Source organism: Schistocerca gregaria, chromosome 2 (assembly GCF_023897955.1).
Source record: "Schistocerca gregaria isolate iqSchGreg1 chromosome 2, iqSchGreg1.2, whole genome shotgun sequence".
Taxonomy (NCBI): domain Eukaryota; kingdom Metazoa; phylum Arthropoda; class Insecta; order Orthoptera; family Acrididae; genus Schistocerca; species Schistocerca gregaria.
In genome coordinates, this window is record NC_064921.1 from 809,576,874 (window position 1) to 809,590,373 (window position 13,500).

Below are 13,500 nucleotides of genomic sequence, written 5' to 3' on the forward strand. Positions count from 1 at the left end.
GTCCGTATGCCCATGGAGGTAGATCCTGCACCTGAGACTGTCCCCGGTCTTCTGTCACCAATGCCCCTGGGGCTTGATGTCGAGATGAGCCTTCCACTCACTCCTGGGGGTCAGGGGCTGTGGGGGAGATGTCTGCTGTGGCCACCCATTTCATACTCCATAGCGCCTACTGCATCACCATCCCACTTCACGTTCAACCAATACAAGATTCCTGCATCACACAGCATATATTCACCAGGAAAACCTACGTCGTCTCTGTTATCAACACAAATATTTACCGGCGGCCACAACACAACACCAGCTCCTGGTGGGTTCCTGCCAGGACCTTGTCACTTACTGGCCACGCTATGGCAGCAGTCACCCTTGATGATGGCATGATGTCCCGTAAGCACACCAACCAGCTTTACCCCTATATCAATGGCCACCAGGAACCGCTACCCATTTGCACAGCCTGCAGAACAGCTTCACCAGAAGTCACAGCTAGCTCAGGAACTACTTTAATACAACAGGCATGTAATCGCAAATAGTTCCAGCAGAAACATCCACCAAACTGTCTTTACAGGGCAGTGCACTACCGGCAAAGGGCAGTTAGACTCACCACTTGGAAGTATACAGAGCTGCCACCCCGGCAGCCATGGCCAGACGCCTCTTCTAGCTGGCTGATCTCTTGCAGATGGACTTGGCATAGCCAACAAACATCTTGACATTACAGAATTCTTTTCTTGTGATCTCTCCCCGTGAAGAGTTGGGTTTTTTTCTATTATTATTTGATATTTTATATTTGCGATGGTGCACAATTGGGATTGAGTCTGTTGTTATTTTGGAGATTGTATTATTGTTTCCTTTTGTGCATCCAATAAGTTGTTTTCGGAGTTGCATTTTTCACATTTTTATTCAGGTAGCCCAGACACTTCACTAACTGTCTGTTCTAGGTAGTTTTCACAGAAGGTATTTAGTAAAATTTCACAGGATGTCTAATCATACCCACCACAAACAAAACTGTAATTAATTGTTGGATGATTAAAGTCTCTGCTGATGATTACAGTATGAATGGGGAATTTACGTGTTTTTTGAGGCATCAGTCTTCTGATGGGTTTGATGTGGGCCGCCACGAACTTCTGTCCTGTGCCAACCTGTAGCACTTGCAACCTGTGTCCTCACTTATCTGTTGGACGTATTCCAATCTCTTTCTTCCCCTACAGATTTTGCCCTCTACTGCTCCCTCTAGTACCATGGAAATAAGTTCCTGATGTCTTAACAGATGTCCTATCATCCTGTCCCTTCTCCTTGTAGTTTTTTCCACATTTTCCTTTCCTGTCTGATTCTGCACAGAACCTCCTCATTCCTTACCTTTTCACCTTTTCAGTCCACCTAATTTTCGACATTCATTTGTAGAAACACATCTCAAATGCTACATTTCTCTTCTCTTCCAGTTTTCCCACATTCCATGTTTCACTACCATACAATGCTGCACTCCAAAGGTATATTCTCAGAAATTTCTTTCTCAAATTAAGGTCTATGTTTGATGTTAGTAGTCTTCTCTTGGCCAGGAATGCCTTTTTTGCCATAGCGAGTCTGCTCTTGATGTCCACCTTGCTCCATCCATCATTGGTTATTTTTGCTTACTAGGCAGCAGAATTCCTTAACTTCATCTACTTCTTGACCATCAATCTGGTGTTAAGTGTCTCGCTGTTCTCATTTCCGTTACTTCTCATTACTTTCATCTTTCTTTGTGTCTTTGGGCCATTTTCTGTACTGCAACTTCCCATTTGCTATCCTGAAAAACTGAGTCAGCCTCCTTCCGTAACGAGTGAGATGTTGAGCTCAGAAAGAAGAAGAGGTGTTGGTATTGTGCTATGCATAGTTTGGGGGTAAGTATTTCTAGAAAGGGGAAAAAAAACATAAAGTGAAGGTGTTAGTGGAATGTTGGATGTTTTATTATTATTATTATTATTATTATTATTATTATTTACTTGTATAATTTTTTTATCGAACCCCTACTCTGTTTTACCCAAGTAATCCTTCAATGTATAAAATGTATTGCATAACAAGTACTTTTCAGCTGCCTTTTTAAATAAGTGTATTTTTGTAATTTCTTTAATCTCTTTTGGTAATTTATTGTAGAGTTTCATTTCTTGGTAGAAAATTCTGTTTTGAGTTTTATGTTTATTTTTTCTTGGTAAGTCTCTCTCTTGTTACATGGTCATGGACAGAGCTGTTTGTGCAGTAATTACCAATGTTATTCTCGCATTCGGGAGGACGACGGTTCAATCCCGCGTCCAGCCATCCTGATTTAGGTATTCCGTGATTTCCCTAAATCGCTCCAGAAGATGGTTCCTCTGAAAGGGCATGGCCGACTTCCTTCCCCGTCCTACCCCGATCCGATGAGACCGATGACCTCGCAGTTTGGTCTCTTCCTACAAACAACCCAACCAACCAATGTTATTTGTGATATGTACAACTGACGGGTAAATATATTCTCATGGAGCAGTTAAAATCCCGTGTTTTGAACAGATCTTTACTATGAGCTCAACTAGTATTTTTGGTTATTATTCTTATGGCTTTTTTCTGGAGTTTGAAAATTGTGTTTATATTTTTTGCATGTATTCTTTAAAAAAGATGTGGCATGGCACACTACTTCTTAGTGCCCTGTCAGTGTCCAGCAATGTTCATTTGTCTAGCTAAAAGCTGTAGTAGAAAATACTAGACCACTACTGTCTACTGCAGGTCGCAACATACATAGAATTGTCCGGAAAACGGCATATGGCTAGTACTGAAATAAAAGTTTCAACTTGGCAATGCAAATTTTCAGGTGTATTTTTATGATTAAGATCACAGTTAATACTACCAAGTTCGTACTAAGTGAAACACAATGTAAAGTTCACATGCAATCCACAATCACACACATAGCCAGTTTATGGTATTTACACCCGTTACAGAAGTAATAGAGTTCACTGGATCGTTTAATTATGAAAATGCTTGCTCAAATGTTGTGCACTGTGCTCTACATGTAATACCTGTTCCAGTCTTAGATCGCACAACATGCCACGCGGTTTTAAGTAACAGTCAAAAGCAATCATTTTGATATTCCGTCCGAAATAACCACACAACTTTCACTAAACCGTTAACTTAAACACACTTTGTACTACTTCATGAACTCATAATTAGCATTTTTCCACGATTTTGCAGTACTTTCGTCAGAGCTGCTTTCAGTGGGATGTTACAAGTTCGAACCCTCAGCCCTGACTTACTTAGATCACACCAAAGGCTTTGTTCCCAGCATAGATTGGCATGAGCCTGCATTTTTCTGATTGGCTGATGTCACAAACAGCAAATCAGGTTGCAGTATTATCCAGCACTAACCCGTGCATTACTTCAATGACCAATCATAGTAAACCACTTCTTTCTATGGCAATTTGCTAAATAAATAAATTTAGAAAAGTATCAAATATAATATTACTCCTTCTGAAATTATCGATTAATTTGTGTTCTACTCACGATTTATTAGTACCATAAACTGACTGCACATTTAATTATAGTAAATCCCCTGCATAGTTTAACTGGTACTTCGTGAATAAACAAAATAGTTTTCATTTACTTCTGTTTTTATTCACTCATACAACACTCACACTGCTAATTACCACACATATAAAACAATTATAATTATGCAAATACATTAAATATTAGTCAAACATAACTTTACAACATTGTTTTGTCTACGACTGCTAGCACTGTCCGTCAACTGCTGACCTCTGCCGGCTACTAGTACAACTACGTGCAGCTCTGTAACTCAGGTCCACGTCAGCTGGTGACATCTGTCACTGACTCATGCCTATAATGATGTCGTCCTAACAAGTGACAGGAGCGATGCGAAGGCGCCACGCCTCAAAGAATGTGATAGCGAAAAATTGAGTGTACATATGGGTAATATGTAATCAAAAGATACTGTATGTTACACAGTGATGGTAGGATTCTAAGGGCATAACATGCTGATGACATTCTGTTTGCGAGTACCTTTGTGTGTTCATACCACTTCAACTGAGAATCAATATTCATTCCTAGAAATTTTGCATTTGTTACACAGTCTATAGAGGTGCCATCTACATTTAATTTAACATTGTCATTTTTCCTCTTCAAACTGAAGTTATTGTTTATTGACCAATCATAGACTTCCTTGAGAGTTTAATTTGCTTTCTCAGCAAGGAGTTCTCTTGTTTCTCAGTGACTATAATATTGCTGTCATCAGCACAGAGAATTTTGCCACCATGAGTAACACTACTGGGAAAGTCATTGGCGTGTATCAGGAACTGTATTGGTCCTAATATGCTACCTTGTGGAACCCATATATTGATGTATTTTGATTCTGATTCTGGTGTTGTGGTTGGCAGGAGAGCCAACACCATGTTACTAGAGAGGGCCGAAAGGCACGCGATTTTGCTCACGCAGGCTGGCGTGAGGTCTGGAACAGGACAAGGAAAGAATTTAGAAACAACGGACATAGCTGGTGGAATACTTAACTTTAATCCATTAATGATGAACATCGCTCTTGACGGTACATGATTTACAATATCAATAGTAACTGATAATGGCAACTATCTAGGTCCTAGCAAATAATGTAGTTGAAGGCTATGCTAACTATCGTCTTGGCAAATGAGAGCGTATTTAGTCAGTGAACCATCACTAGCAAAGTCGGCTGTACAACTGGGGTGAGTGCTAGGAAGTCTCTCTAGACCTGCCGTGTGGCGGCGCTCGGTCTGCAATCACTGATAGTGGCGACACGCAGGTCCGACGTATACTACTGGACTGCGGCCGATTTAAAGGCTACTACCTAGCAAGTGTGGTGTCTGGCGGAGACACCACAGTTTTATTAGAACAAAAATAAATAAATAAAATAAATAAATAAATAAAAATACAAAAGTTCAACAAAATCCGACAGATGGCACTTCATCTGATCAGAATAGCAATAATTAGTATAACAAAATAAAACAAAGCAAAGATGATCTCCTTTACAGGAAATGCTCAATATGTCCACCATCATTCCTCAACAATAGCTGTAGTCGAGGAATAATGTTGTGAACAGCACTGTAAAGCATGTCCGGAATTATGGTGAGGCATTGGCATCAGATGTTGTCTTTCAGCATCCCTAGAGATCTCGGTCGATCACGATACACTTGTCTCTTCAGGTAACCCCAAAGCCAATAATTGCACAGACTGAGGTCTGAGGACCTGAGAGACCAAGCATGACGAAAGTGGCGGCTGAGCACACGATCATCACCTAACAACGCGTGCAAGAGATCTTTCATGCATCTAGCAATACTTTATTTTTATTTTTTTTGGCTCAAATGAAATTCCATGTCATTCCAAGCATGTGTGTCAATTTTTACCTCTCTATTTACATTATTCCATAGAGTATTAGGTTTTCAAATTTACACTGACTTTTTGATCACTCGGTATGTGTTATATCTACTCTTTGTACCCTATCTGTTAGGTATGATTGAAACCAGTCATTAGCGACCCCTCCTATTCCTATTGCTTCTAATTTATTTAATAGAATCTTGTGGTTGACTGCATCAGATGCCTTAGAAAGATCCAAAAATATGCCTATGACACACTCATCTTTATCGAGAGCATCAAGTACAACTTAAGTGAATTCTACTGTGGCTGACTCCGTATTTTTGCCACTTCGGAAACCAAACTGTGATCCACTTAAAATATTATATTTATTCAGGTAATTCATTAATCTGTCTTTCATAATTGCTTCTATTATTTTTTAGAATGCTGACAGTGGGGAACTGGGCTGGTATTCTTCTATGACTTTTGCATTACCTTTCTTAAGCAAAGGTACAACACCTGCCTGTTGTAACTGCTCTAGAAATGTCCCTGATGTGAAGCATTAATTTATTATATATGTTAAGGGGCCTTGTATAATCCCTATCCATTGTTTCAGTACACACTGGTACTTCATCTAAGCCTAATGACTTTTTAATTCTTACTACATAGCTCATTTTTGCTAATTTTGAATTTAGGGATGTGATATGAGTGCTTCATTTAAGATTTTCCTGAATATGAATCCCAAGAAATTTAGTTTAATTGGCAGATCTAATGATTTGGTTATCTATACATATTACAGGCTGTGCCACATTTTTCTTTTGATCTGTGTGGAAATTCATGAGTATCGTTTTTTGGGGATTAATTATTAGCCTGTGTCTATAAAACCATTCAGACTTTTCTTTTGTAATATCTTTTGCAGATGCAGTTAGATTTTCTTCCTTATTTACTTCAATCAATAGACTAGTGTCATCTGCAAACATTACAGCTTCAGAATCCCTAATGTGTCGTAGGAAATCATTCATGTATTAAAAAAAGGGAAGGAGGAGGAGGCGGAGGGGACCTGAAATAGAGCCATGTGAAACACCATGACTTAGTCCAAATGGTTCTGGAAGGTGTACCTAGAGTTCATTTCCTTACATGTATTTAATTTTGGTTACTTGAGAACGATATTCCAGATATGATTTAATCCACTGATATGGCTTACAACACACCGTTCAAGCTTCCTCAGAAGCACAGAATGATCAATCACAGCAGGAGTTTTTGTTAGGTCCAGGAATAAACCTGAGATATTTCTGTGATTGTCCACTGCATTTAAGACATGGTTTATCAGGTTGAAAGTGGCTGTTTCAGTTGATCACTGTGGTTTGAAGTCATGATGACATACATAAATAATATTACGAATGAATAGATGAAATGTGGCCGTCAAAGTACTATAGTCTGCTGTGCAGTGGCACACTATTTCTCTTTCTCAAATCCACCATAAGCGGTAAGTCATGGCTGCGCACGATACCCTGATTTCCATGTCAGTTATTTCCTATGAGAAAGACTTTAACTCGTCACGGCATATAGATAGACATTTTTATGGTACGTAAACGTGTCCCACAAGACCCACTTAAATTATTTCAGTAGGCATGAGAAGATCAGTTGTGTCAGACGTTAGAGTATTGGTGAGCAAATGCAAACTTTTGTGATTGTATTCTCACATTCTATACGTTATCAAGCGTTAAACATTTTTCTTACTAAACGGCATGCCGGCAATCTTTTAAAAATCCTACTGTCGTAATATCGGCCGTCTGTCATTTGTTCTCACACAGAGCTTCAGCTGTTACATTGTGGCGCTGGGCGCATCAGTCTTCTTGCGAAGCAGGCAAGCAGGTATTGAACTGTCACCGTCGGACAAGAGGGAGGTTGTTAGTTCATTGTGAAAGATGAGTATCAGAATATCTACCGTTCGTCCGAAAACAAGTATCCTGGATAAATCCCTCAGTAGAGGTAAAGGCGAAGTTAGCATCAGCTGCTACGCGTTGTTGTTTTCGGAACTGGTTCAGTACTGTCAGAATAGAGTCTACACTGTACCAGAACTGCAGAATAAGCTTGCAGAAATTGGGCAAGATGTTGGAGTGAGACTGATAGATTTGCTATTTGTCCGAGAGAGAAACTGTAAACGTGAGATAAAATTGTTGAATATGCTTTTATTTATAAAGTCAACACTGTGGAAGACTTTGTTTGGGAAGGAAGCAGACAAACTGGAGCATGCAAATGACGATGAGAGAACGTACTACATCATAGAGAAAGAGCCGCTCGTAAATAAATTCATATCTGTACCGAAAGACAAGTCAAGTTTGAATTGTGCGACATTTATTGCTGGAATTGTTGAAGCGTTCCTCAACGGGTGTGGTTTTCCAGCGAAAGTGACAGCGCATTGGCACAAAGGCACAACTTATATGGTGAAATTCGACGATTCCGTTATTACTAAGGACAAGCAAATGGAGGAGCGATAAATATCATCAGTGGAACAACGAAAATAGTCAGTGAATTCATCCTATTGCCATACAAAACAGGAGGAAAAGTGTGAGGCTGGATTGTAACTGTGTTGTGATAGTTCGTGTGTGACACGTTGCGCGAGAAACAGTCAGATGATACTGAAAAGTGTATGTTAGTTTTATGTTTAGTGTCCGAGAACTAACCAAATTACACTAATTTTTGTGAACGGACAATTATGTCATTCACAATAAAGCACTTTTTCTGAAAATATAAACATATGTAGTGAAGAGCTCAGATTCCATTAAAACTCCTTACAATAATTTTACAGTCGGCTTTATTAATGTTGTTGATACTTATTTATAATTAAGCAGGTAAGTGGGAAAATTGATCACGGTTTATTTATCTCTACCAATTTATGCTGATCATTATAACTGCTGCCTTATATACATATATTCAGTATTCCTTCTGATCAGTTTTAATGAAGAGGAGCCTTAGTTAAGCGATGAATAGGACTAGTATTCAGGAGCATAACTCACACTTATCCAAATGTAGGTGTTCCATTTTCTGAAATCACTTCAGAGGTGTTGTTCCTTTAACAATCAGTGATGAGTTTCTTTCCCCATTGAGATCCAATAGTCTTGACATTAAAAGTACATTAAGCTGTGGTCTGTGATTTGTCTTATTTATTCATCCATTCATTATCTTGTGATGAAGGATTTGTCACAATAATACAGTGAAAACAAATATCTCACAATACAAATGCATACAGAATATGTAAGTACGTTTTTATGAGGATAGGACATGGTTGGTCATAGACATGATGGGAGAACCATTCCAACATTTGCCTTAAATGATTTAGGAAAAACTAAATAATGATGGCTGGACAGTGCCACTGTCCCAAATATGTCGCTGTTTTAAAAGCTGCACTGCTTCATTCAGTTGATCCCTATTGTGCAATGTTCTTTACCTCGCACACAAGTTGTACCATATAACTTATAAAGTGTATTTTTGTGATGCAAAACGAACATGCTGGAATGTTCCGCACTCCCTCGTCTGTGTTTGGAAAATTGACTCCAGGCTGGTAAATGTCCAACTACGCCCCATGCTCATCTTTTAAGTCCTTCCCTCTGGCTGCCTGAAAAGACTGAATCAGCATCCCCAAATGAGTGGGATTTTAAGTGGTGGAGAGTGAAATAACATTACTATTGTGCACTTTAGATTTTGGCATGATTTGCCCTGTAAAAGCCTTACACTATAATTATGTATTCTAAGGTGACAGATGTTTTAATACTCCCCTGTCATTAGTAAGCACTACTCTTGAGTCCTATAAGCAATCTTTGATTGTGTTTTATAAATTAATTATGAGGAATATTTTAACTATCTTTTTTTAAAGATGTTTATTAGTAACCTTTTCTATCTCTGCAAGGAATTTGTTATACAATGACAATGACTTGTGGAAAATACTTGGGTTATTCCACCTCCCCCATTCCCTTCCCTCCTTGAAGCCTATTCTCATTCCAATGATGAAGTGTAGAACTATAAGTGGAGTACTTTGTAATGTTTTCCCCGATTTGCACATCAGATTGGTAGATGTACTCACTTGGTGCAGTTAGAATATCTAGGTGAATGGAATGCAGATGAATTAAATCGGGTGATGCTGAGGGAATTAGATTAGCAAATGAGACACTTAAAATAGTAAATGAGTTCTGTTATTTGGGGAGCAAAATAACAGACGATAGTCGAAGTAGAGAGGATACAAAGTGTAGACTGGCAATAGCAAGGAAAGCGTTTCTGAAGAAGAGAAGTTTTTTAACATCGAGTATAGATTTAAGTGTCGAGAAGTCTCTTCTGAAAGAATTTGTATGGAGTGTAGCTATGTATGGAAGTGAAACGTGGGTGATAAATAGTTTAGGCAAGCAGAGAATAGAAGCTTTCAAAATGTGGTGCTACAGAAGAATGCTGAAGATTAGATGGGTAGATCATGAACTAACGAAGAGGTACTGAATAGAATAGGGGAGAAGATGAATTTGTGGCACAACTAGACTAGAAGAAGGGATCGGTTGGTAGGACATGTTCTGAGGCATCAAGGGATCGCCAATTTAGTATTGGAGGGCAGCATGGTGGGTAAAAATCGTAGAGGGAGACCAAGAGATGAATACACTAAGCAGATTCAGAAGGATGGCAGTTGCATTTGGTACTTGGAGATGAAGAAGCTTGCACAGGATAGAATAGCATGGAGAGCTGCATCAAACCAGTCTCTAGACTGAAGACGACAACAACAACAACAACATCATCCACATTTTGGGAATCTTATATCTAAGAGCTGAATGTATGTAGAAAAAATATGTCACCACAAGACAGGCTGTTACAAGCTGATGATAGAACTCTAAGAGCATAGGATGCTGATAATTCTGTTTGCCATTATCTTTTGTGCTCACCCCATGTTAATTGACAATCAATATTCAGCCCTAAAAAAATTTGTGTTTGGTACACAATCTATAGATTAATCTTGTATGCTTAAAGTGTGCTGAAGTGCATATGGTTTCTTTACTTTGTGTTCATTGTCAATTTATTACATACTGACTACTTGTAAACATCCTTGGGGGGGATAATTTGCTTTCTTTAATAGGCATTCTGGTGTTTTATTAGTGACTATGATGTTGCTGTAATCAGAAAACAACTTTTTCACCATGTCTTGGTATTGTCTGGAAACTCATTGATTTACATTAAAAACATAATTGCATCCAGTACATAAACATTAGGGACACCTATATTTTTTGTTTTTCATCTACACCTGGTCTCAGTAAAATTTTATTATCAGCAGACGTGAACTATATCTGCCTCTTGCACACAGTTTCCAGTTAAGATTGGAACCACTTGTTTGATATTCCTCTTCACCTAGTTCTTTTAGCTTACTTAATAAGGTTTTATGGTCAACAGGGTCAAAAATCTTGGTCATGGGTAAGAATATGCCTGCAATACAGTCATTCTTGTCAAGACATGCCCTTATAAATGCTCAGATCGTAACTATATTTACAAATTTGCAATGTGGGCATAAAATGACTTATTCCACATCATTATGATTTATTGTACAAAAAGATCTATGGAACATGAAACTAACTAATAGCTTCAAGTACCACTCCTGTGATCTCTATGATGGCCAATACTGTACTTCTACGATGCTGAAAACCAAACTGTGCTTCATTAAAGAGGTTGTTTTTATTATGTAACTCATTAATCTGTCTGTCATGGATGGTTCAGTTATTTTTGAACATGCAGACAGCAGTGATACAGGCTGTAGTTTAGTAAGGTGCTCTGGAAAAAATACCTGCACTGAAGGACTCAGTTGTTATGTTTGTTAATGAGGATTGCATGCTGTCTGTGCACACCTTCAGAACTGAAACTGGAACGTTATCAGAGTCTGCCGACTTTTTTTCTGTATTGTCTACCTGATTTCAAGCTCTGTTTTGAAAAACCTCATTGTGCTTTCTATGTAAGTCATTGTGGATCCTACAAGTGTTTAGGAAGATCATTTGCCAAATATACCAATTCCTTAGGACTTTATATTATTCTACCCACATCTTTGATTCATATGTTGTTATAATTGTGCCTGCCTTTTCCAGTTTGATGTTTGATGGCATCTTTTATTACTTTGTATTATGCAGGGTGTTCCAAAAGGAATGGTCATTACTTAGGGATATGACAGGAAAGATCATTTGAAGCAAAAAAGTGTAGCAAACATGGGCTCTGAGATGCATAGCTTACAGCTACAACACTTGTTCAGTAGAAGCAATGTGTTTGACAAAGGCAAAGATGATGAAGTGCTCTGGGTCTTTAGGTACACACTTTAGAACCCATGTTTACTGGACATTTTTTCTTTGTTTTGGTCTATGCTACTACCTCTCAAAATGAGGGAAGCAAAAAGCTTGCAGTGGAAGAGATTGTTTCACAGTTTTGAAGATAAAGAAGTGCTCATAAATATTTAAAACATGCATTTTAAGAGCCCATGTTTAGTAGAGTGCTTTTTTACTCTGAGTGATCATTCCTGTCATATGCTAGAATCAGTAAAATTGCAAAACTGTCAAAGTTGCACAGAAGTTTGTTTTTATTTAAAGGGCAACATTTAGGGGCTTATGTCTGTTATAAAGCTATCCACATTAGTTCTACCATGACACCAAAACGTGTGTACGTTGGCTGCATGGCTAAGTGCAAGACCCTATTTGTGTATGACAGTCCTGGAACACCCAGTATTATATAGTCATTGAATGATTCTTTTGCAGCAAGCAGTACACATCTCTATATCTTCTTGTACCTGTAATCCAGAAACTGTGGTATAATGTTCCTGTAAATAACTGAGAAATTTAAGTGCTTGGGAGGAATTTAGGGTCAACAGATGTGCCCAGTTCCACTCATCTGCTTTGACCCATGACGTAACAATGTTGTGGTGTGTGAAGTCATTATGGCACGGAGTTTTTGAATTGATTGTGGTTGTGGATGTTTTGTTTCTGTCTTTGATGGTGCCCTTTATAGTCAGTGTATGTGCTGAGCGTAACGTGTTGTATTGGATTCATTTGAGGTTTTGTGTTGACAGTGCAAAGTTGCTGGGAGTGGTCAAATATTGTGCATTGAAAGTGTTTTCAGTGCATTATTAAGGGTTTTTTTCTATTGGTTTGTGCCATAAAAAGTTTAATTTGTTATGTGGTTTTTGTTGTTAGGCATGGATATGACCCCGAAATATAATAGTTCTTCATTGAGAGATGAGAGGGGCGATGATTTAGTTTATTAAATTCTTATAGGTATTTGGTCTTTTTGTGGAGGTTGTCAGATGCAGTATTTGTGATGAAAATACGAAGCCAACAAGAATTCCGGTGTCTCGGACCAGGTACGTGTTTATGTGGTGGTGTCGACATAATGACGTCAGTATTCCATTAGATACTGCAGCTGGTTTGAGAAATCTGTGTTGACCATGAGGGAGATTGTTTTGTTGATGTGTTATTTTTATTATAGGTCCACTATTAGTTTTTGTGCACATGAGACTGGAGTGAGTGAGAGAATGGTGTTAGACTGATTTTCTTTGCGTAGATAGGTTTGCTCGTGGTACGTTAAGTATAGGGGTAAGTTGTATTGGTTTGTGGGTGTGAGGGGGCTGTTATTTCGGGGGTGGGTATGCTGACCGTGTTGTTAGGATTTTGGAGGGCTGTGCTAAGGGGGATTGGTGGGGTTTATTGAGAAATATGTTGAGGAGGGAAGTACTGACGTTTCAGATGCATTTTTGTTGTATAGGGATTTGGGTAAGAGAGGTTACAAGAATTTAGTTATCAGTCATAGCGTCTTTGAGTTTAAAAATTATGAAACTGGGGCTGGCACTAATATGATGGAGGCTTTTTTTTTTTAGGGAGGGGTGTGTGGATAAGCTAGTCATAGGGAGGGGGAAAGAGGTGCTCTTCTAACCAGCAATCTCATTTAGATGAGTATTGCTGGCGGAAGAGTGTCACTGGGGATTATTGTATTTTTCATGGTTTTTTGAGGGCTGTGGGTAAGACGTAGAGGCTGACAGTGGTGGGTTGGATATGTGTGGGTGTTGGTGGTGGTTGTGGGTATTGGTTGTGGACTTAATGGGATGGGTGGTTGTTGGGGGGGGGGATTGTGTTTTAGAGGACCTGTTTGATTGCAGTTTTTGTTGAT

General features: G+C 38.8%; 1 protein-coding gene across 1 annotated transcript; it reads left to right on the plus strand.

The window, feature by feature from the left end:
* The first annotated feature begins 7,146 nt into the window (after positions 1–7,146).
* Positions 7,147–8,140, plus strand: LOC126335108 (trafficking protein particle complex subunit 5-like). The gene has a single exon (XM_049998051.1). The coding sequence runs from the start codon at positions 7,260–7,262 to the stop codon at positions 7,830–7,832; it is 573 nt and encodes a 190-aa protein (XP_049854008.1). The 5' UTR covers positions 7,147–7,259; the 3' UTR covers positions 7,833–8,140.
* Positions 8,141–13,500: the final 5,360 nt, after the last annotated feature.